Source organism: Trichoplusia ni, chromosome 7, assembly GCF_003590095.1.
Source record: "Trichoplusia ni isolate ovarian cell line Hi5 chromosome 7, tn1, whole genome shotgun sequence".
Lineage (NCBI taxonomy): Eukaryota > Metazoa > Arthropoda > Insecta > Lepidoptera > Noctuidae > Trichoplusia > Trichoplusia ni.
In genome coordinates this window covers 15866573-15893435 of record NC_039484.1, presented here as the reverse complement: position 1 = coordinate 15893435, position 26863 = coordinate 15866573, and the positions used below count along the sequence as shown (strand labels likewise).

Sequence of the window (26863 nt, the reverse complement as noted above, 5' to 3'; positions counted from 1 at the left end):
AGACCTTCAATTTTGTCTAAAACGTTAGTAATTTAAAGTAAAGTTTAAAGAGGTCTAGAAGCTCCATTCAGTTCGTGACGTCACGAAAAAATCAATTTCCTTAAATGCAAATGAACAAGCTTTGTGCCGCGGTTCACAAGTCGAGGCATGCACTCAGTGTAGATCACAAAGAGAAAGGTCAAAACACATTGTTACAGCGGCTAACTAAATCAGTAAAGCTCTAAATCGGCTATTAACTGATTATATAAATAACAATATAATTTAGCTTGGCTATCTTAAAATTTTAATCGTCTATTTATTTTTAGGTCCCATATTCTGAGTAATTCTAGAAAATGCATGATAGCGAGAGCTGAATTCCATCAATGGCGTAGTAACGTTGCAATGTGCCGTGACCTTAAAGTATATTGTGCAACTAGACTTAACAGTCGAGAAACCTTCGACGATGGTTTAAAATGAGAGTGCATTCGGGTGAGTGGCTCCTGAACTGAGTCAACTTAGCTTGTGTAAGATATCTTTTGTAAGACTCGAGATGATTCTGAGGTTCGGAAAGAAAACTATTGTAATTTATTTTTTTATTTTCTATATTCTATTTACTAATCAATGTTATTTAGTTATGATTTTATTTTATTATGTTATTTAGTTATAATTTAATCAAGTTATGATTTTATTTTTAGTGATGAGGTTTACTTTCATATAATACGATGAATATTGCAGTCAAGTTAGTTCAGTCATTTAAACGACAGAATTCAGAATGATCTGGATATTCTGAGTGCTTTTGTGTCACAGTTCATTTGGCTCTACATAATCCGATATGTCAGCTGCAGTTACCAGCCTGCATTTCACCTGACCATTGAGGTGCGAAAGTCCAAACATGTCGGATTACTAACCAATGAGAGCTGACAGCTGTGACGCAACGCATGCGACCGACCAATGGGAGCTTAGCACGGCTACGTGGCATGTGCCACCGACCAATAGAAGCCGACAACTGCAGCGCTGCGAGATTCAATCCGCCATTGTGTCGCCAGGTCACTACCAACGGTAATATAATCAATTCTGATATGAATACATGAATATTCAAAAACTGCTCCCCAGTTGATAACATAACTGTGTTTATAAAGTATGCATATTTTAACTTTCATTTACAAAAAGACTGTCATTAAACTGAATAATATATGTATATGTAGTACTATAATATCGTGAACATAACGACACATTTATTTAACTACACTTTTAGAAGTAAACACATTACTTATTTAATCTACCTAATAATAACCAATCGTATTACCTATGCCATCGTAGCACCCGTAGCGCAGAGATTAGCTACGACGTAGACCTCGTAATTATTATTCTTAACGCTACGTCTAGTCACTTTATTATAAGCCTCGTAGGAAATTAATGAAGCAATAATAAAGACATCAATATCACAATAAGTGTATTAAGTAAAATGTTCGTAATATTAATATCTGCGGAGTCCCAGTTGAGAGCTTATTACTTCCAATAATTTATGTAATGCTCAGCTTACGTCAGAGGCTACAAGATATATCGATATTAAATTATAGAAACTGGAAACTTATCTGTAATAAATGTATATTAATGAGCAGTTAAAAATATCGTTCCGACCGATATTGAAATAACTTCGGCTATTAGCGATACTTTATTGCTTTTGAGTTTATTTTATCTATCAAATTATTTTCTCTCAAGTTTTATTAATGAATCCAAGTTAGCTGCGTCACGGATGTATTAGAGCTCCGCGGTGTGGGCGTCACACGAGATCGATGAAGAATGTGCGGCGAGGATGCTGACGGCATGATATTATCGATAAAAGCAAAATCTTGTGAACCAATATCACGCAAATATTTAAGACAAACTTGTGGACCGCCGAAACAAGCTCACCACCAAGTAGCATAGATTTATAAAAAAAAATCTTATTTAAAACACAGTCACATTGAGATTTTTTTACGAGAAGAAAAATCTTAATTGCGTAATTCCACTCTATTAATCCCCAAACACCTGTATTTTGAATTTTCAGTATTGTTTGTTACGGTTTCCGCCACAGTCATGTATCCATGTGCGGTGCTTGACGTGAATTCGTCAGGAGGCTTTATTGCCCCCGCGGGTGACGTCACAACGCAGCCTCACGCCGGAATGTAAGCGACGCATTCAACTGCGACATAGCTCATGTACCATGGGTATTGTAAATGGTGAGGAATGGTTTTGGTAGGCACACAAGTAAGAAACAAGAAAGTTACATTGAGAGTAAATAAAAAAATACTTCAATGTGTCACCTAGCCCAAAGATAATTTGAATAACTTTCATGAATTTAAATTCCATTTCATAGCAACGAAAAATGTATAACTTAATTTGCAGAATTATAAAAAATGGAAAATGTACGTTATCATAAACCATCTCATAATTGTGAATAACCTTAGCCCAGGTCATAATAGAGAAAGCATACCACAACAGTGCCTTTTAGTTATTCAAGAAGTAATTTACCTTCTTCAAATAAACTGAACACACATACAAAACAATCCTTTCTAACGCAACCATGATTTCAAAGAGGAACTGAGAAAGAACAATGAGTAGCTCGGAGCTATCTCCAGCGGTAGAGAGCGACAACAGCTAATGCGAGTGTCAGAGGGACGACGCCTGTGTCGCGACACCGAGACCCCGAGGTGAGGCGGTGTGTGTGTGTGTGTGTGTGCGACCGTCAGTAGCGGTGGGCCATAGGACTCGGAAAATATGTATTTTTTGCCTTTGTTGTGTTGGATTTTTATCTTGGTTTAATATTTCCTAAATGAGTGACATTTGAACATGGGGTGTACGTTATTGAGAGTAAGGTTTTGAGGTTTGCCGAGTTAGACATATCATAGAAATGATATTAAAGTTTAAGTGCTATCTATAATTTTATTTTATTATTTCCTGAAGATATTACATCATCCATATTACAGTAATTGTTGACGATCAATTTGAACCATAAACAATATTTGACACTTTCTTTTCTTTTATAACTTTTTGAATTGTAGCCAAAAAGACATTTAAATCATAAGACAAGAAGTGCGTAAATACCTAAACATTTCATACTATCACCACCTTTACTATTAACACTCGTTCTACATAAATCACTGCTAACATTTGCGAACACCAAACCGTTCGTTACAGCGGACAAACAAACAGACACAAAAAACGTGTCGTTGTGTGCACGTGTGTACATAACTATAACAGTTGTATTGTCGGACAAAGTAAATTAATACAATATTGTATGTAGGCTTCGATTTGGACTCAAATATTTCAGTGAAAACTATTTTGTTCTGATATTCGTTTCATACAATCAATGCTCGCATTCGAATTCAATTTGTATTGTATTGTATGGCAGGACAACAATAAAATGTTGAATAAATTATATTTCACTCCTAGTTGCGGCTTTTATCATGATATATGTAACGAAGTTCCTTGCTTTTCCATTGAAATCTCATTTTACATGGACGGTTTCAGGACGGTTTCAGCTAGACTTGTGACGTACATCGCACTCACAAACTTTAGTCGCTGAATATGTTTGTCTTTCTGTTTTTAGATTAATCAAAACTCGACAGTTCAACTTACTTTATTATTGTTCATAGCTGCAGTGAACACTGACCTTATTACCCAGTTCGGCGAACTTAACTTTGTAAGCAATAGTGTTTATATTATTTCTTCTAAAGATTATCGAGTATTATTTTTGGTATAATGTTCACGCCGCCAATATGATGAACAATCCGATCACTAAGTCCAACTTCCAATATCCTTTGAATTCTATATAATGTGCGATTTTTTAATTACTTTCAAAGAAATAGATAAAAAATGCAATAATTACAATAGTTAATAGTTGATTGTACTTCTACTGTTACTCAGTTCACATCAGCTGTTCAGTAGCATTATGATATGGTAAGCCGGATTCAACACATAGGTACCAGATCTTATTTCCCTTAGCTCTACACAAGAATAAATAGAACAGCGTCAAAACATTAAATAAAAATTCACTAACACCGACCCAGCAGCAAAGTCAAGTAAGCCACGTCTGTCCGGCGACAAAGACGTAAGACCCGCAATAGAACGCCGCTTAATAAGCGCGGCGACAAAATGAGATCCATTGAAACGCCGCAGTGAATAGTGAGCAACACATTTGCTACGTTTTTAGCTTAGCCACGTTATTTATTTAGATGTAGCTTGTCGTGAATAAAAGTTATTTGAGTTAGTCTGAGCAGATTGTCCTCCCCGTCTTAGCTATAGGTACCTACTCAATATGAATGAGTAACGCTCTTGTAAATTTAATAAACCGAGGCAGCTAGACGGGAGGCTTATTAAATATTTTCGCATATGAATAATTTTCTGAACAGTTTTTAATGAAAACGCCTCTTTGTAATTTAAATTAAGTCTTCTTTACTTTTGGTTAGGATGAAGACAAATTATATTATCTTGTTTATTATCATAATACAGTGAGTGATATTTTCGACTTTCATTTGAGTGCTTCGAAAACAAGAAGCAAACGATGCAAAATAAATCCGAGTCGAATCATTAAAATAAAGCAAACCGCGCAGTCGGCGCTCACCGCAAACCATTTAAATTTCACTCAACGAGTAACAAAAACAATAAAATTCATAACAATAAGCGAACAAGCGAAGTGCCGCGAGATATAATATTCAATCCGGTGACGTCAACGGCTGGGATCAGAAAAACATCACGCCTACACACAAGGGGCCGGTCAGATAGGGGCACACTAGAGACTCACTTAACGTAATATGACAGATACTTTCCCAGAAATAGATATCGACAATGCCTTATTTTCAAGGGTACTGTCAAGGATTATCCAGGTAAAACAAAAAAAAATGTCTAAAATCATATTGCTAAAAACAGCGATAAAACCACCACAAAATACTCATCAGTTATAAAACATACTACAAATTAAAACACATACAAACATTGAAACATCTCCTAGTATGTATGTGCGTTACCCGTCGCGACTTGTCGTAATTGCTTTCACGATACAATGTGGCAATATCCCGAGCCAGCGGCCCGTGACTCATGAGGGATAGGATTCAGAAAGCATGTTTGTCAAATATAACGTGGAAACTCTCGATAATAATGTATTTTGAATGGGTCACAATCATTGTTGTTGCATTGCTCACTAAGGTAACGCTAATTTGTATAATATTATTAGGTTACTTTTTTTTAACTAATGTGGAAACTTATATACCTACTATATATTATTTTTAAAAGAGTAACTTATGGAGTTTCCTCTCCATAAGAATGACACTTTGGAACCGTGCAACTTGTGTCATTATTGTAACGTTTTAAAAGAGCCTTTAAAACGGCCTATTTGAATAAAAACTTTAGATTTTTTGATTTTGATTTTATAGTCAGGATTTGACGACTGGATGTTTTTCTGGTTTTCGTTAAAAAGTGCTATTCAAACTACTTGAGATTTTGTGATGATATATTTTTTTGCATCACTAACGCAAAAGGCTGATGCCCTGAAAAATAATTGCTACTTCGAAAATAAGGTTTAAATAAATAATAAAGCAATCCATAGCCTTGTCTACCGCTGAGTGACTCGCGGCGCCCACCAATACGACGGAGAGTAAATAAATAATGTGTCTCTCAATATGTCTCGAACAGAGACAAGAGACGGTCTGAGATTGGCCGCGAAAGTTTGGCAGAAAGTTACTTAAAATAATACGAAGCCAGACTACAGAAATAGTAATCCTGTATTGTCATGTTGAATCTAATAAGACTATAGAGAATATAAAGATAGTTTTTTGTAAAAACTTAATTCGATATTAAGCTACTTGCTACGATTTTTTTTTAATAGAACAACCGTTTTTTAAAACAGCTGTGTTGTTAATTAAATACTTGTTAATTATTTATGTTAAACGTGCGTAGCTGTGTACCCGGAGTACGTGATGTGGGTTTTTAAAAAAATATACACGGTATAGTTGGTATGGTTTCAGGTTAACAATAACATGATTATTGATAATTTAATATGAAAAATACTAGAACTTATTGATAAAACTTACGTCGCTACAGCTTAAACAGCGAACATACCTAGAACAGAAAAATAATTGTTAGACACAATTGATCATTAATAATTAAATGTATGAAACAACATTAAAGACATGCATATTTGTATAACCCTCCGTTGCAAGCGAGCAAAATTTATTGGGGAGTCTTTTTGTAAAAATTATATATAAAAAACGTTTTTATATAAAAACTAGCTGTTGCCTGTGACTTCGTCAAAGGAGAAGAAATAAGAAAGGTTTTTTTTTAAATCGGTTTAGTTTTTTAGACTTCACTCGTTTTCGACCCACATTGATATATACATATACTTATTTTTGTTTTTCAAATATTACACTTGTTATTCTAGGATGATTAAGCATTCTAATTGTGAAAGATTTTTGGAACCGGTTCAGTCCAGTCACAAGTAATAATAATAACTTAATTACTCAAAATTCTGCTTCTGACAATTACGAAAGAGTTTTCCGAACACTCAAAGCTCCCATAAACGTTCCTCTCACTTCAAAACGCACCCAATCTATATGTTAGCGCCTCGCCCGCGCCCTGCCCGTGCCCTGCCCGCGCCGCCATTGTACTGCACTACAATGGACACCATTCATTATCGCAACACCCTCTAAGCCCCCGCGTTAACTAACAGACAGTTGTCACATCTACACTCCAACACTCATCACAGGGAAAAATGATATGCGAAACTGTATCTTAATGTTATCAAAATAAAGGCGTTGTGAACGTTAAACTGTTAATTATATTTTTGTGGAAAACTGTACAGTGTAATTGCTTTTAGAGAAAGAATATTGTCGAGTTAAACTAAATGCTTAAAGTAGTGCGAGTATTTAAGAGGACTGCTCTAGAGCGATTTGTTCGGTGTTTGTTATAAATAAAAAGGCTAAAGGCTAAAGAAAAAATATTTTAGTAGAATGAGTATTTGTTTTTCTGTAGGACTAATTGTAACTAATTGTTGTAATACCGGAAACAAAAATATATCTTAGTGACAAACGGACAGGTAGCGAAACCGTAATAGCTGTTATAGAGTTAACCCTTTGGGTACGGATCCCTAAATATAATAGAGAAAAAGCCTTCTAGTTTTAAGTTTTCATTTGAAGCCTGTTCACATGAAGTTGTAAAGCGAGCCATAAATTTTAAGTCGGAAATTGTACGAAGCTTCGATGAAACTACTACGCTATCAGTTTTGTTTTTATCATCGGCCTAGCCTTTTTCCAACTATGTTGGGGTCGGCTTCTGCAAATGATTCTATAGTTTTACTATTGTTCTACATTTTATCTTCGTCTCCTAAGCTTTTGTAATTTTATTTCCCATTTTTAATCATCAATCTCCAATTAATATCGCACTGGCCTTACCCCTTTAACGAAAGCAATTTTCCTTGTAAACACGAGATGCGTCAACGACCGCAGCACTAATGAGGCTGTCAATTAAAACATAATTACAAGATAGTGAAGTGATGGCCCTGCGAAATCGAAGTATAAATGAGTTATAAGCACACCCCTAGCGGTACAGCCAGCAACAGAAGTCGGTGTAAAGTGGCAGCATTTAACAACGATAGATAGGAATTGGAGTCTAGTATGTTGTAAAGAACTAAACCTATTTTGTTACAGAACCGTTTCTTCTTCACAGCTAGAGCACTTAGGAAGCGAAGGGTCGGCGATACGGGGAGCTGTCTGTGTAACTTTGACATTCAATAAGTGCTACTTTGTAGCCTATTTTGAATAAATAGATTCTGATTTTGTTTTTTTTTATTTTGAACAGCACTACAATGAATTTATTGAGATTGAGAAAAGTTGCTTTTGAAAATCTAGTTGTGTTTTTTTTTCATTATACTTGAGATGCCAACTTTTGTTGCTGACGGTACTCCAGCCCCCCCCCCGCCTCGCTCGTCACACGACTCAGATGAAGAGTGACGTCGTCTAAAAGCTTTGACTTTGGGGCTCCCGGTGACGCCTTCGAACTTTAAGCAAATATTTAAAGTAGCATCGCTTTATACGTAATTGTGTGAAGGACGTGGTCTCAGGTTGGAGTGTTTAAGCAAAGTTCAGGTTTCAATCTGAGTTACAAGACAGATTTGTGTAATAGTCGTACTTAGAACCGGGTACTGTGTTTGATTATTATCTTTTTTTCACTATTAACAGATTTCTTTTATATTTCTGAATTATAAAATAATATAACACAAAACCTCCATTCATAACTGGCAAATTAATGTAAACATAGGCGTATATACGTATGTATTTTATTTTTTTTTATTTTTATTTCAATAGGTACAGATACAGATAACAGATTAATATAGTACAAAAAATAAGAAAAGATCTTCATAACAAACTATGAGTGAACCTGAAATCCGATTACAACTGTACACGACACTTATAATAAACAATGCTTCGTTTTACTAAAAATTAAGGTAACCCTTATGACTAATTAAGGTTAAATTACAACTGAACATAAACAATAAGCCGAATAGCGGTAAGTTAACAATTTGGTGGATTACTAAAGTTACATTTTCTTGTAATGAGAGAGAAAAGATTTGAATGCACTTAATTTATCATGACAAATATCGGTTTGTGAGCAGATAGCGTTATAGTTCTTACACATTCTATGCAATGGGTTATTCTGAGATACATTGTTGTTGCTTGCAGGAATACTAAACAGTTGTGGAACACGTACAGATCGAGTTGGTGTTTTAATGTATAGTTTTTCAAGAAGGTAGCCATCCATTGAGCCATTCACAATTTTATGAAGGGTGCACAAGTCGCCCATCCATCTCCTACTCTCTAACGTTGCCAAAGAAAAGTTGCGAAGTCTATCTACATAGTCTGGTATTTTACGCCTTAGCCCACATTTAGAGCAGAGAGCTCTAACGAACCGTCTCTGTATTGCCTCTATACGATCTATGTGTGTGTTATAAATTGGTGTCCATATGGGTGAACAGTACTCTAAAATACTTCTTACCAAACAGGAGTATAAGACTATCATAGAGCTCGAATGTTTAAAAGGTTTAGCGGTTCGAAAAATAAACGATAGCATGCGGTGAGCTTTGCTGCATATATTATCATAGTGTGGTCTAAAAGACAAAGAGGAATCAAAAGTTACTCCTAAATCGCGAATTTCCGTGACCCTTTCTATAACAGTGTTATGAATGTAGTAATTGTGATTCAATGTATGTTTTTTCTTTTTGGTAAATGTAATAACCTGACATTTTTTGATGTTTAATGACATGAAATTTCTGTCACACCAGTTTACGATTGTGTTAATATCTGTCTGGAGAAGTTCACAATCTTGGTGATCGGTTATTCGATTAAATATTTTTATATCATCAGCATAAGCTAAGCATTCACATTTAATGCTGTTTAATAAATCATTGACAAATATCAAGAATAAAAGTGGGCCTAGATTTGAGCCCTGAGGCACGCCGGATGTTGCCAAGTATGGAATGGAGTCGTAACCACTAAGTGTAACCAACTGCGAACGATTCAATAAGTAAGACGTGAGCCATCTGTACAAATTTCCATGTATTCCTATGCCTTGAGCTTTTGCAAGTAGTGCTAAATGATCAACGCGGTCAAAGGCTTTAGAGAAATCTGTATAGATCGAGTCCACTTGGGCTTTATAGTTAAAGGATTCGCAGATATAGTTGGTGTAATACAGGAGATTGGAGTTGGTAGAACGGCCTGCAACAAATCCGTGTTGTTTTGGACTCAGCATGTGTTTGAAGTGGCTGTATATGTGTTTGTAAGCATAGCCTTCAAATATTTTAGCAAAACAGTTAAGAACACATATTGGGCGGTAATTTTTGATATCCCCCCTGTCCCCGGACTTATGTATCGGCGTAACCTTCGCTATCTTCCATAACTGTGGAAAAATACCTTCTTGCAACGACTTGTTAAAAATTATATGCAGCGGATTGACCAAAGCAGAAGCACACATACGAATAAAAACTGGGGGAATACCATCAAAACCACCATTTTTAGAAAGATCGATTTGTTTAAGCTTATTCAGTAAATCACTCTTTTCTATTTGAAATTCAATAATTGAGAAGTTTGTCTGTTGAGAGTCCGGGAGGTGACTACTTGTTGTGCCAGAGCTATAAACCGAAGAGAAGTATTGTGCAAAAAGGTTAACGGTGTCACAACCTGAGCTGCTAACCTGATCCTGATAATACATGCGACTGGGAACACTATTAGTGACGCGTTTGCTTTTAGTATATCGCCAAAAAGCTTTTATGTTGAGCTTAAGATCATCCTCAATTCGTTCAACATATGTTTTAAAGCATTGACTAGCAAGGATTTTCGCTCTAGCTCTAAGCATCGAAAACATGTCATAATCTCTAGGATTTCTGTATCGTTTAAATCTAGTATGAGCTTTATATTTATTTCCTAGTAAATTTATAAGATTTTTAGTAAACCACGCTGGGTATCTGTTATTTTTAGCTTTACGCTTTGGTGTAAACTTTTCTATAATTGAATAGAGATTATTGTAAAAAAATTGAACGAACTCATCACATCCCATGTCCAAAGCATACTGATTCCAGTCAATCAGCTCGATTTCTCGTTTACATCTCTCAAAGTCCGTTTTATGATAGCATAGTTTTTCAACTGAAGATTCTTTTAACAACATTGTGTTGCAAGTTTGTAGTGTTAATTCAATAGGTGGATGATGGATGTCTAAACGGCTCATTGGAATGGTTGGAGTAACAGTAAATAAGTCCGGTCTGTCCGTTATCACTAGGTCAAGAATTCGACCATTTTGGTTTAAGTTGTTATTCAGTTGACGTATCAAATTTAGTTGAAATAAATCTAGGAGAGATTTTGACTTCTCACAGTTACATTCTAGTGGACAACCTGTCTCTGTTGACCATTTTACATTACCCAGATTAAAGTCGCCCACAATACAAGTCAAGTGTTTCGTTGTAGTGCAAAATCTGTCATTACATCTTTTCAAAAAATCACTTACTACACTTGCAGGTAAATACTCAGGAAGATATACTACCCCTAAATTAATAGTTAAAGATTCATTTACCTTGATTTGTAACCATAAATCTTCCAGAGTCCCAGATTCCCACTCCTTTCTAAATAAAGTTTTGAGTCTTTTTGAATAAGCGACCAGTACACCCCCTCCATGGCTTTTTTTGTATTGAATTCGAAATTTAACGTCACGATCCCTACGCAATACACAATATCTGTCATCGAATAACTCGGAAGACAATACAGTATCATCTAGCCACGTTTCGGTTAAACAAATTAAATCATAATTATTACATAACACTGTGTTGTAAATATCAAGAATTTTGCTCTTTAAACCCCTCACATTCTGATAATATATTGTAAGATACATTTTTATTATATTTATCAACACACCAATGAAAGCGATATAACTAAAATAAATAAACTCACTAACATATAAGATTGAGACTTTCCTTATTTTTTATAATTATATAACGAGAGTCCACCAGTTTTCTAGCATATATACGTCCGTTTTTAACCCAAACAAACTTATAACCAAACTCCTTGGCTTTCTGCCTAGCAGCTGAGTGTAGAATCTTATTAGTAGGAGATAGGTGTTCTGATACATACACTGGTTTCTTATCACCACTAATTCCTAGTAGTGAAGTATTAAGTTTGTTATCTGGATTTGTTTTATTATATCTGTAGACCGCAGAGTAAAATTCATCTCGCTTTCTAACGCCTCTGAATTTAACAATAATAGCACGTGGAAGTTTGCTGTCTTTGTTCAACTTAGCTACCCTTGTACATTTTACTACATCGTCTTCCTTGAAACTGTGACCAACCACACGAGAACATTGTTCCATGAGATTAGTTAGATTTTCGTTCTGATGTTCCGGTACACCCTGCAACTCCAGGTTCTCCTCACGTAAATGTTGTTCCAGGTTGTTCAGGCGGTCCGACATCTCAGACATAGTGAGTTTCAGCATCTCATTTTCTTTCGACAACATTGAGTTGTCATTGACTAGCTTATCAACTATGGTCTTCATTTCATCGTAATCCGCACTGATGAAGCCAATAGACTTTCGAAAATCCTGCAAATCTTCCTTTATAGAGGATAATTCGGCCTTCATGATATTAGTGATTAATCCCGGTAACTCCTCAAGAATCACTTTGTGAACTTGTTCAGTGACTGCCGCTACAAGTGAGTCATCTACTCGTATGCTATGTGATGAGCTGGTACGTTGAGGACTACTGTTTGATTTTATATTGCAATCGTTTTTATTCTTTCGAATGGTGAAATTTTCCAATCCAGAGTCGTGACTCTCACCTTTCGAGACGTTAGCAAAATCTTGGTTGCGTACTGGTGTATTGATGTTTCCCACCTTTGGTAGTTTACTCTTGCATTCCTGGCACATCCACTTGCATTTCTGAACCCCGCTCATAGAACTGTAGTTCTTCTCGGACACATTCGCACAGGTAATGTCATAAAATTTGCTGCATTTACAACATTTTAAGCCTTGTCCGTTATCAATATTGTTCTGACAACCTGCACAAGAACTCACTGGTGGCGCCATCTGTGTGTTACTTCTACAAACTAGTGCCTCCAAAACCAATCACTCAAGTTGTCAAAGCGCTGTCAATAAGTAATTAGTTCAGCTCACCTTTTATAGATGTCACTGCTTACCGTTTGATAGTAATGGTTGTTTTCGACACCCCGCGTCACTGACTCATTAGCGCTGCCGTCAAAACATCGACTCACGATTCTGAGGTCGCAGGTTCCAATCCCACAAGTCGTCGTATTTTATCAATGTTTTCAAAAGTGGAAGGACGCTCCAATCAGCACCAACTATTATTTGGTATCCTGCTTCCGCCGCCCCCTGGGAGGAGCACCTCGTAAGACTTGCACGAGAAGAAACGAGAGGCACCGAGTTACCACTATCAACCAATCACCACTCTAGCTTAGTAAATTCACAGTAAATTCAACAAACAAAACAAGCGCACGACCGCTCTCAACGAAGCCTGGACGATATGATGTACATATGTATATGAACAATAATATACGAACCAAACGATATTTTTTCCTCAATTACCATTAACACTGATAAACATCTAATTACATGATCAAAGGAGTCGAGAAAACAATGAGATACATAGACAAAATGATCAGAATAGGACACCAAGGATGTGACGTCACGCGACAGAGGAAAGTGTGAAGAGTGTGACGTAACGAACGGGGACCACTCACAAAGGGGACCAGAGTGGGACAAAGGTCCGAGCTAGATTATAGTGAAACTAGAACTTATTGCTGTCTTACAGAATGTTGACAAACTTAAACTATAAAAATATAAGTTTAAAACTTGTCTTTAATCACGTTGTTCACGAAGAAAGAATGTCACAAAAACTTGAAAAATATTGTCAGATGATACATGCTAGCTGGTCTATACCATCTATCAGAATGATCAAAATATTGCCCGGTATCAATAAGTAAGTAACAAACTATAAAACAGAAGTATCACTAAATTTAGGCAAAATTACTATTAAGGTTGTCCTTTTAGAATAAGCTCATGCCTACATCCTTAGGTAACCAGTTTATGTGTCACCTATCTGCCATAACCACCTCATACAATATTCAGTCATACGCTATCGATAGTTGAGTCTGTCTCGCGACATAACAGTTTTATAGTGTCGCTACTCGCCGCCAGATGGCGCTCATCACAACTTGTGCCAAACACGAGCAAGTTTATGGGCGCGTAAAGCCACACAATTTCCCTTTTAGTCAATATCACACAATATAGTGTAAATTGTGACGTGGAAGGAATATCTTATGAAGGAAGTTCATTTAAAGTTATCGATGTTTTTTATAGAAAGCAGAAAATATATTTGGTATTGACGTCTCTATATTTTTAAGCTGCCGAGCTGAGAAAATTATAAAACAAAATATTGTGCCAAAACTCATTAATTTATATTGCTACTACTTTTAGATGAAAACGTCACACAATTACCAAAAAGGCAATAACTTAAAGCAATCAACAGGAAATATTCAAGAGATTCCGCAGACATTTAACTTAAGTGCTTTTTTAAACCTCTAGGTTATAAAAGCATACATTTATTCTGAGATTACCAGCAAACATTAAGTCTGTAATAAACGAAAATGGATTAAAGCGCTTGTTGTTCCCCCCCCCCTGCCCCGGCACCCCCCCCCCCCTCCCCGCTCCTGGCACGCGCCGTACGCGGTACAGACCATCATTGTATACTCATGTAATAACATACATCGTGAACGAGAGAACAATATGCCTCTCATACAAAAGAACTCTCTTATTATTTAGGAGAGCTACTTAGTAAGCAAGTACATTGTAGTAGTAAATCTGTAGGCGGATGAAAATGTCACAATATAATACGAAATGACAGAAGTTCCTCTCACTAACAGAAGAAAGATCTAGAAGATGAAGTGAATGCATCAATGTAGTAGGCTATCGAGATCTAATTTTATCGAACTGAGATTGATTCGTGCTCTGAACAACACTAACTTCAGATTATAGAAAAAGCAATGAGGTTAAGTATAAAAGTTGTAACACATAATTTACCAAAAGACAATATAAAATATATGTATTTAGACAAAGGCAGTCCTTGTAGAAGAAACACACGCTCAGGCACAAATGTGTGTCCTACTGCAGGATGTGAACGCAAAGGTCATCGCGTGTGCACATAATGAAACATACTAGGAAAATGAATAATACTATTTTCGTATAATTTTATAATTACTACATAATAACATAAAATACTGTTCAATATAAACTTCATCAAATTAAACACACGTACAAATCAATCTCAATTTTTGAATGTTCCAACTATAAACTTTGAAGTTATTCCTAGGAGAGTGTCTCCGTATCCCTCAGGATTGATGACGTCACAGAGGCGTGAGTGGCGTGGATTAGCACCGGTCTGTCCGCTGTCCGCGGGGTAGCGCGGCTAGTTTGTACTGGGGTTGAGGTTGAGGAAGGAGGAGGTTGAGGAACAGCAAGTAAGATCATGTCTCGAAAGCTGAGGGCCAAAAACTAGCTTTTGAAGTGAGTGAGTTGTTCTGATTCTGTGCTATGCGATGTATAGCCTGGCTTTAAGAGGGCGCGCGTTAGTTATTATCAGAAAGACAAACAAATTTTTTTGTTACATAAGTAGATTATTAGTAATTATTCAATGCTCCGAAATTGTCTTACCATCAACAGCTCTTGATTTTGACCTCCGATTGGGTTCGAAACTAGTCGGTTATCGAGATAAATTCGTGTGCGTTTCGTTATTAAACAAATAATTACAAAATCCGCCTCACTAAAGTTTTATAACCGTTATTATAGTTTCCAGTATCCATACAAATATACTGTACACCGTGAATTATAACATAATCTAAATGAATTATTCCGCAATATGAGCGTAACCACTAACAAGCAAACAATTCTAATAAATCAATTTATATGTTTAAGCTCTTCATACATTTCCTAATTCCCTCCACCACGCAGCTCGTTACGAACGGATTTTAAATACATTAAATAATACATTACTTCTCGAATACAATAGAGTTGAATGCATAGCCATAGCGAGCCGGCAATGTATATGTTATCAGGCGTTGCGGTCGACCGCGGGCCTCGCTTAGCCGCGGGCGGAGCGGCTTTGATTTCAATTTAATCATGATAATTTCACATGTAGTACGTGTGTAGTGTGTTCCAATGCAATTATTGTTCGCTAGTTTATTGCTTTTCTCTCCGTTTATATAGCAGGAAATATTATTGTGAAGTTTATTACGATATGGAATGAAATTGTTTAATCTAAGAGTTTTAATGATGCTTCAGAGTAAGTACACTACAAAAGAATACCTCAATGTTTTTATGATATAACTTTAATATTTGCCTCTTCATAAAACAATTTATATTGACTAATGGAATAGTTTACACAGCTGTCATTACAGTTTATAGGTTGGTATCTTATTGAATTGTGGACTTATTTTTTAAAAAACATGAAAAATGAATATTACTATTTCAAAAGTTACTTAAAGGAAATAATATCGCACTTCAAAAATATAATGCAGTACAAAGTAAATGTACACCTCCAATCCTCCGATCATCTGTTTATGCTTTAATCTCTTAAAAGGACTGGTCGGGGCCAAAATGACTTCCACACAGAAACAATGTCAAAAATGTTCACAAAGTAAATCATTATATGTATATATACTACCTATGAATGTGGCGACAAAACAAATTTTAAGTAAAAATATTGAAATTCGCAACCAAAAAGTTTTTATTACAAGTAATATTTCAGATAATTTGAATACATTTTATCAATTGGATCAGGTCACAAAATATCCTTAAATTTAATCAAGTATACCATAGCTTCGTCTAGTTAGGTGGTGTGTTTCATATCACTATTGTATTTAAGTCACCGTGTAGTGCCAACCTTAACGTAACAACAAGAAACAGTCGCGTCGGATCCAATCACTATGATTGGTATTTGGTATGATAAGGAACATTCAGGAGGTTGTTATCACCTCATCTCGGCGCCACATCTGGCCGCCAAAGCCTTCTCATTATGTTGCCATTGTGCTCCCGTACTGTAGCTACTTACATACACAGAATTACATGTGGGATGCTCAACCTTCCAGACACTAATGATAGAATAGAAAAGATAATAGAAATTGCTTGTACAAGACGGAGGAAGATTCTCAATTTGATGCAGTTTTAAATTACATGTTGAAGATGGAAAGTATAAAGTATCATATTCTAAAGACTATAAAATGTACTGATGTTGTTATTAAAATGACAAAACCATTTAATTTAAATTCTGAAGAAAGTCAAGAGAAAAGCAATATCTTTATAAAGATACGTCTGAAACCTCTCCGGCGCCAGACAGTCGACGTAACGAAGGAAAACAAGCCCCGCCCCGAATATGAGGAACATCGAACAGTAATTACAACTCAAAAGAGAACTCCAGCGAAGTGGCAAAGTTCAGATAGAACATAAAAATGTGCAGTCGAGGCTCGAACCCCCGACCGGAGTCCCCAGGCTACAAATTACAGCAGCATCGTCTATGAGAGAGCACAACGAAATACGTATAAAATTATTGCACGATTGCACAAACTTTTTGCAGAAACCTTTTTCCAATACTCCGTTCATCGTGAAATGTTTTAGAAATTGTAATCTCGCTCACCGACGCAAACACATAGTTCAACGATCTCGAAACACAATAATTTCTGCTGTCGTTCACAACGTAATGAAAAATGATGGCGACATTAATATTTGAAAGAAATAGAAACTTTGTAAGGAGATATTTGAATGGTCTGTGCGATTCAACTCGTGTGTAAGTAACGAGATGAAAGGAAATATGATGAAACGTTATCCTATAATTAATATGATAAGGAAAATCTCAAGAGAAAAACGGAAAACGGCGCACAAGACACGAATAGATAATACAAATTGTTATATAAGCCGATAATACAAAAGACTATGATTCGTTAAACCTATCTACTTGATTAAGACTACTAGATGACAAGCCATAGTAAAACATCTATCAACAGTTTCATTCCTTTCGACCATTATTTAAAAGCGAATAAATAAAGCGCGATAAAATTTTACCGGCAATAGAAAACACGCCTTCGAAATAAAATAATAAAACTCATATTTGAGTTCCAATAACTCTTTAAGCTCGTCATAGCAGCTCTCATCAAAAACTTAGCTTCACGTCCGCTGGCAATAATAAAAACCACATAAAATGTGTCTTATAGCATCACTCAACACAAGCTAGGGGAGTAATGTTCAGGTCTCTGCGATCTCCGCTTGTTCGGACAGGCGTTATTAGGTAAACACTTGTCTGTAGCCCCCGCGCCAGTTGGAGAAACCACTCGTTTAATTGGCGCCCACTTAGACTTTCTTGAACCTCCAGGCATTTAGATATCTGTAGTTGTTATTGTGATAGCTTTTTAATGTTTGCAGTTGCTTGAGTTCTGTTTTCAGAATAAATGAAAAGATTTGGGATTAGTACATTTTTTGTGGTTTGGAGCGTAGCGATAAATACAGTTTCATTCATTCTTTCATATTAAAGTCTACTTAGATGACGAACTATGAAAGCTAATTATAGCTTCTTTTAATAAATTGCCAGTGACCATAATATTTCACTGTGTAAACATTGAAGATAAATCCAAAAAATAAGACTATTACATCGTCTAGTCGTTACTTCAGAATAGCATCGTTTCCATTGCTGGCGCGACTTGAAGGGCGAGCGTTGACCTGCTCAATAAGCGATCGATGTAGTTGGCACACTGCCAAAATTTCGGGAGGCTTGTGTTGGCTCCTCGCCACGTCTGCGGCCCTGGTACTGCCGAGCAACCGACATGATTTGGTTTCTTTGTTCCATCTTAGGAGGTTTCGAATACATAAAAAGTATCTTCTGGAAAAAGGTTTAACAAATTGACTCGTTCCAGTATAAGTGGCATGATAAAAGTGCGTATGTGTAAAAATCAACTAAACTCGTCAAAAATGTATGACTATTCGTAGCTAAAACAAATAACATTGTTTTGTTGTGTTGAAAACAAGAGCAATATTCGTTATCTCCCATTCTATCTTGATGACTTTATAATTGCCTATTTAGATGTTAAAGTTGTTTCGGTATTTCGAGTTTAGATTTGGTTGGTCGGATTATACGATACCCTGTTACAATTCAATCGCGTTTCACTTTTGACATTTCACTCGTATTTCCTTGCTCGCTTTTAAAGTAATAATGTTTTCAGTGCTCCCCCCTCCCTCCCCACAGCATCACTTATGATTTAAAAGGTTTGTGGTAGTTCCCCAGAAAACCAACAACACTACTCTGATGTGCAAAACAGGAAGCCAGCCATTTATTATTGACATGGCCTATCAAAAGCTTATTAAATATAAAATTGCAAAGGTTTTGTTTAAAGAATCTCAGCCTCATCCGATTTGAGTTCCGGACTCCGTAACCAACCTTCCGTAATCTAATTCCCGGTCACCAGCTTAGGAAGAACCTTTATAGACCCATTAAGGCCTTTTATTCCTTAAAATATTAGAAGGTGCGTTCACATGTAAACATATTCGGGGTCAAGTTAAATTGGTTTCCACACGGCTTAGGGGAAATTTTGATAAGATCAGGGATTTTGGTAATTTATCGTCGCCATAATTTACGGAAGTTTTAATCTTGCGTATTTAGAGGTCGGCCGATCATGGGGATATAGCAAATGCTTTATCTTTTCTTAAATTAATACAGATTGGCATGTTAAATAGCATTTCCTTTGTCTGTGAAAAATAGACCTGAGCTATGATGTACATGATGATGATATTCCATAAATATAAGTGTCATCTCTATGACTATCAAGATACTAGAAAAAGTAAGTAGCTCTAAGGGTGTAATTTGTGGTCTGTTTTTGGTTTCTCCACCAAATGACTAAAATATAATGTTGTTAAAAAGGGATCCTCTATCTACCCGAATATCCGTTTGAGCAGGCTGCATCACCTGAATCGTGATAACAGTTTTACAGATGATCATTTATTGGCATACTTATTTTTCTTTAGCCTTTACGCCGCTAGTATGAATAGGACTTGACAGGTTTTGAATCAGTGAACTCTTTTATTTACCGCGATGACTACAGGACATAGGCATATTCCCAGATCCCAGATTGCTCTTTAACAAATCTACTATAACAGAAGCACAGCAAGGGGTAAACCAATGAGTTCGTAGCACCCTCCCTCGAGAATATATTTTATTTCGTATTTTTTCCAGAAAATCCTCGTTATTCCTCCTTTAGAGTGTCGTAGATAACGAATGATTAACGTAAGCCAACTTTATCCGACGTTCCTCGAAATAAATTATTTGCCTTTTCTCGGCATTTAAATACAAGACAGATAAGTAAATTATAACTTGGAGCCGGATCGAGTTTTATAAACTTTACAAATATCCCGGCCTCGGGGATATTGTGATACTTCTTGGACGAAATAGTTTAGAACAATTTTATTGGCGTTTTATTCGTGTAGTTCTTCTACTGTGTTCTTGTTTGACTTCTAGTAACACGGGTTTTAATTCTCTACAACATTAATTGAAACTAGATTATGGGGTGTTTTATTAGAATTTAAGTATTCGTTTTGATATGCGCGCATCAAGAAACCTTAAACATTAACTTCAATTTTAACGCTGCCGCGCGGTAAGAAATCAGATTTGTCATTCTCAAATCCAAGAAAAATCTTTATTTCTGTTCCAATAAACAGATAATGTGTGACAAAAAATATAAAGTAAAATGGATCGAGGCAATCCCGAATACCTCGCGATTTAGCGAACACATTCACACAAATCGTATTCAATAACATTTTATGAATATACTAAACACACATGTACCGACTCGTGGGTAACTTCTGCCGAACATTAGGATTAAGATATCGATTTGTTCGCGAGACTCCTATTCTATTGCTGCTTTTGAACGGATTTACTTTGTAGGTATAGAACATTAGCGTCGTTGTACACGGTAGAGGCGGCTGAAAGCCGTTCACGATCTCAAAACAATTTGTTAGGCGTAATGAAAAGAACGGCGTTACAGCTGTCACTCAACTAGATTATTTAGATAGATGAGTTTTAGGACGATTTACATTTCTCTAGAGTGGTGTACACACACACCGTCTCGTGACGTCATAGGCTGACGGTGTGCTTCCAAAGTTACACGAGCGTTTAATATGTGTAGGAAGGTATCGACAAATTGAATGCCTCAGCCCTTTCTCAAATGAGAAAATAGTTCACGAACTTTCTTTAGGTTTACAAAAACGAAGCGCTATTCATCATTCAGTGGAAATGTCAGTTTCTAATTCGGTATAAGAATAGGTAAATAAATATGTTTAAAGACGTACCTTAGTAAAGTGTATAACAGGAAACCGGCTCAGGTACACAACTGTAACAAACGAACACACAGATAAGTTATTTGGTATATATTCAACATAAACATTGTTTATAAAAAGGAGAGTCATCAAACTAAGATTACAACTACATTCTAAACCAAGTCTGAAACCCTTCTCTGTGTTTAAGTGGACACTATAAAGTTTTGCCCACAACCGCGGTCCACATTCCACTCTATTCGGTAAAACAATCGTATTACATTCCGGGGAAGTCCCGGTCGTGGGTCCGCGGATTACACGTGTCAAACAAAACGGCCGCCGAACATTACACGTGCCGAATTCAATTACTACACATCGAACGCATTGACCTCTCTGATGTGTGAATGTTTTATGGTGTTTTAATCGCTTCGGAGCGGAGAATAGTGTAACCTTTTAACTTCACAACTTTTATCTTTAGTTTTATTCCTTTGAGGAAAAAGTTTGGGTTTCTGTTGACTTGTTTGACCAAAGAGGAATAAGTTTTATTTCTCTGTTTAGTTTTTCCTATATATAAGTATTCTCGAGATTATAGTTTTTATCTAAACAGAGAGAAACGGAATTAGCTGTTTATTTTATCCTACTAATATTATAAACGCGAAACTTTGTGTTGTTGATGTTTGTTCCTCTTTCACGCTAAACGGATACGGAACGGATTAACACGAAACTTGCTACACACGTAGTTTAAAACCAGGATTAAGACATTGGGTATTTTGAATTTTAGCGGGCGGGCTAACGGACAACAGCTAGACACTTGAATATTTTTATTCAAAATCTCTTTGACACTGATGTTTTCAAGATACATTTTTATACATATGATTGAACATATAATAAAAACATCAAAATATAATCAAGTACAGTAAATATTATGTTTATCACGACTCGGGCCTTCAGCCACGCCCTCATAATAATGTGATTAATGGATAAGCGGACACACCATCAACTTGAGGGGTTTTATTAGACACTCGATACTTTGAACTATGCTGACTGGAGAACTAATATGCCTGTCAGTTTAATTAACACGGATAGCCAAGTAGTTAAGGTCACCACGACAAACCCGCAGAGCGACATATCGCGGGTTCCATTCCAGAGTAGGACAAGTGATTGTGTAGGTCCTGCGAATGCTTTTCCAGAATCTGGGTTCCTTGAACATATAAATTGAATGTTGGCGAAGTTCCCATGACACAAGAATTTTCTTCAAATTCGTATTTTTTAAATAAAAGATTATGAACATTGTTTCACAAGTACCAGGGCAGCAGAATGGTAATTCTTGTCTCAGATTTAGCTTCAACAATATATTAAACAACTATTTGTCTTCGAATGGTTTCCATATTCCAAAGAGGTTACTTCAGTCGTAGTGTTCCCACGGAGACAGTTTATCATTAATACCCAGCGCTCAGGAGACCGCTGCCGCTGCCTGTGACCCTGGTATTTACATAATGTGTTACTATTATTTTAACACAAACCTATTATATATTTAGTTGACCACTTGACATATAAAAGTTGTGGGCTCTATTGTGTATTGTGGTTGGACAATTATTCTATTAATTCATATATAATACCTTCAAACAAACGTCTAATTTTAAGGTAGATTTACTACATAACATTAAAAAATGTTATTAATGACAATTTCAACGGTTTACTTTCATATTTCACGAATGGATGTTAATCAAAATAGCGAACTTGTAGCAGTAGTAGTTATTAGTTCCGCAGCTGAGGCAGGTACCAGGGGAGCATGAGCGGCGTGGAGTTACTGCCAGACAGTTTTCATCATAAAACTCATTATGACGTCAGTAGGGCGTGCAACTGCAATACTAGTAGTATTACCTTAAGAGGTGGTATTAGCCCCCCCCCAGCCCCCGGTGAGGCCTTATGAAGATATCATATTGGTCTAGGAAGTTTACTAGACAAATTGAACACCTCGCAAATACCATATCAAGTAGTGCAATTTTTAGCGGAAATCAATAACTTATTAATTATGCTTGGATTTTTAACACTAAATACTAACTAGTTGTATTTCACAAAACTATATCGAAGTTTTAAATAATACAGTAATCCCGTTTTATTACTTTTTAATTTAATATTGTACGTGTGAAATCAAATATTCATATGTAAATAACGAATAACATATGTAGCCGTTATTCATGATTCAACATTTTATTTTTTGGCTGCACTTTCGAAATGAACAAATTCAATTATTCGCGAGTGAATAAACACAGCGAATAATTTGTAATAACATTATCTTCTGAAAATTGTTCTGATTTAAAATACATGACTTGCCAGATTCATTGATCATAAAATCACTGATTTTCATTCTTCTTCATGAATAAAATTAGTGATCAGATAGTGATAGGTTGATTAATAATTAAACCTAAAGCGACCGACTTATGGAACATAGTTTAAGTGAGTGAGTGTAAAATAACAATAGCTACCGGACACAGGAACCTAAGAAAGATTCCAAACTTTGGAATCTATGTTTCGCCACATGATGCCACCCTTCACCGTTAGACAAGTATACCAAATCTGATCAATATAACCTAACCTAATAACAACGGATCAATTTTACACTCACACCATTTATTGACCTTCGTTCTTCGGATTTAATAATCCAATAATCGTCAATAACATGGGATGCTGCAGCAAAAAAAAACAAAACGAACACAATATGAACACATATATGACGTATAATATATCCACAGTATGTTCAGAACATAATACTGTATATAGTTGTGTCGCAGCTCACGCGACACAAACTTTTTTCATCTGTGCACAAAAACTTGCGCGCATTAGTTAGTCAGCGCCGCCTATTAGGCGCAGTGACTCGCACTTGTAACGCTCCGCCAAATAAAACTACGTAAACGCTAGAAAAACTTTTATAAGCTACGGAGTTTTTGCGAAATAATTTAATTAGATTTGTCTAGTTTGAAATTGAGAACATAGAGATGATGATATTAAATTTAGATTTCATTAATTTTATCGTTTTAACCCCGCACAGTAGGGCAAAGTTATTCGTTCGACTCTCGCATCTATTTAAAAGTGTAATTAGTACCCATTTCAAATGTCTAAACAGACATACATCACTGACATTTGACATCATCTGGCATCATCATAAACTCTGCAATCATATATTTTTAATATAACTTGTTTCCTTTACTAATACCTTTAAAGTTTCGTTTTCTTCTTAAAAACTAAATTACACTAATACTGTAGGTAAGAACTTGCAATTCTACGTGAACTTATTCCAAAATGATTCGAGACGAAAACCTGCTAGTCTAGACTTACTTCCATACTGAAACTATTGCGGAGTTCCAGATGAGAAAGTTTAATAAGAGAGCTGAAGTTTATATACTTAATGAAGATATTTAAACCAATACGACTATATCGACGCGTCAAGTTCTTGATCGCTATAATAACATTGGTTGTTCGATAAATTAGTTTGACTTGTAAATTAGGTGAGGTCACGGTTTGTCAATCACTGCCACAATATTACATTAGACAAGGCACGTGGACCTACGTTCGAACCCCGCTTAGGAAAATCATTTGTGTGATCCACGAATGCTTAATCTTTGTTTCTTTGGGTATCTTTTTGCAATGCGCGTGTGACCCCTACGTCAAACAGTGGATTAAGTAGATGCGGAATTAAAAAAAATAGCGGCACGACTCTATAAATGACTTTGACACATTTTAATACATTTGAGCGATTTAAAACGCAATCTTTTCACCTAACTAAAAACTAAACATTTCATATTATTTGGAAACGCCTCGGTTTTTCTTTGAAGTTTAGTATCCAAAGAGAATCCCAGTAACAATACCACCTGTGTATACCCGAATATCATGGTAACATCGTCAGACAACAGTCACATGTAACTAGGTGACACGCGTCACACAGCGCGGGGGCAGTTTTAGAGTTGGTGACGTCATAGAGCCCGGCTTTTGTTTCGTCACGATAAGCACGAAACGTAGTGACAGCGGAGTGACGGCATCCGGACTAGTATAAAGGGATGGTAGCGATGGATCTATTGATCTTGTTCCAAAAATAACTAGGAACATGTTAGGAAGAGGTACACATTAAGTAGTAACACATTAGTTTTAAGTTTGATACGGTCAAGATTCATTATAAGTATCGCAGGCAACGAAAGTAAAGCCGGCATTAAAAAAGCTGCTGTTAAAAAAAATAATGAAAGAAAGGAGGAAAAATACATAGCTATTCGAATAATGGAACTGGTTGTAGCGCAACTTCGTAGGGGCGAGGAATTGATTGATTGATTGACTCAAAATATTTCTGTGATCTATGCGATAACCTATTAGGATTACACATATAAGACATACATATGTAAGATACCTATTCAAATAATTCACTTCGTCTATATAGTAAGCTTACAACTGGTGTACTATTCTTTCAGGATGTATTTTGCAGTTGCTTTGCATAGACAGCCCTCTACATTGTAAAGTGCACAACCTCGATCCAACAACTACAACAGCCTTACCTCTAGAGCTGCTTGTAGACCTCCTGGACCTAACCCGGTAGCAAACTTCAAACAGCTTCAGATACCTAACTTTCAACTTTAATTAATTAAACTCCAAATTCATTTTCAGTTTGTGTGGAAGTGAATTTGTAAAGATCTCCGTGTAAAGTTGTTACTCAAGTTAATATTGGAAACGATCATGCAATACTTACGTGTTATTCTCCGAGAGTTCTTTATGAACATGAAACAGTTTATTAAATAACTTTGTATTAGAACCTCTTTAGACAGAACTCTTTACTTTAATGTACGTTTAAAGAACGTAAAAGGTTTAAGATATCAATGTTCAACTTCTTCGCAACTCACAACGCCAAGCAATTTTGAATTTATTATTTTTGACAAAGTTTCTCTAATGAGTACTAAGGACCACTGATAAACATAGTTCTTATATAGGTATACACTTCTCAATACGTATATAAGTTATAGATGAATTAGACCTAGACTTCATCACACGAACGATTTATAGGTAATCAGGGCTACTAAGCACTATCTCAGTACAGTACTTTTTTTTAATACCCAAAAAAATCTAATCAATTCAAATCGCCGTTAAAAATTAAAGTCGACGTTTTCAAAACCTAAATTAATAATATGAAAATCTAAAAACAACGGCTTCATAACTCATATGATATGAGATTGGCAATAACGCGGCGATCATTTAGAACAAGGCCTAACGTTCAATAACAACCCTTCTCACAAGTTGACGCGGGTAGCAGGCGCGGGTAGCAAGTACCGGGTACCGGTTACCGGGTACAGGGTAGATGCAGACGGAGGGTCGAGGGCTGCCACTAATTAAATTATATCGTGCCACTAAACTTTATAAATATTCATTATGTGTCTTTTGACTATCTTTAAGTTTATATTGACTTAAGTAAAATGGTAAATCAATGCGAACATCAGTCTGCTTGCGGCCAGTGAAACTTGATGGAAATGTCAAGAAATCAAAATGTAATCTTGTTTTTGGTAAATGAATATCCGGCGTCGGGTCAAAATAATGAATGATTGTAAGAAAACCATGCTTTTATTATAAGACGAATTGCTAAATCGCATACTCTTTGTTTCTCAACTGGTAAACAGTTGAGAAACAACTCGACATAATATTTATTGTAGGTATCTATAACTATACAAATCACTTTCAGCCCTAGCTACCACCACATGCAGTCCGCGTTCATCACACTCATATTTCGAGCCCCATCAGTCAATACGCCGCGCCGCCATTCATTAAATTTAATCAGAGTCCGGACAGTTCGCGTATTATGACGTATTGTTAGCAATTAATTTGTGAAATCGATTGGGATCTATATCGATGTCTTGACGGATTACAGCGGCGTGTGGGTGCACCGTCATTTGTTATGTTCTCCATAATACTTTGATATGTTTTATATCTCTTTGAGAGTTAACAATCAGTTCTAAAGGTGATGCAAAAATGTTCAAA

The 26863-nt window shown here is 36.1% G+C and overlaps 2 protein-coding genes across 2 annotated transcripts in view; both read right to left on the bottom strand.

Annotated features, from left to right (window-relative positions):
• Positions 1 to 26863, bottom strand: part of LOC113496024 (complexin) — a gene marked incomplete in the record, with an annotated part of 329152 nt that overhangs the window by 269567 nt on the left and 32722 nt on the right. Inside the window, 1 exon segment of the mRNA XM_026875078.1 lies at positions 20888 to 20928.
• LOC113495927 lies at positions 11447 to 12574 on the bottom strand. The gene has a single exon (XM_026874927.1). The coding sequence runs from the start codon at positions 12572 to 12574 to the stop codon at positions 11447 to 11449; it is 1128 nt and encodes a 375-aa protein (XP_026730728.1).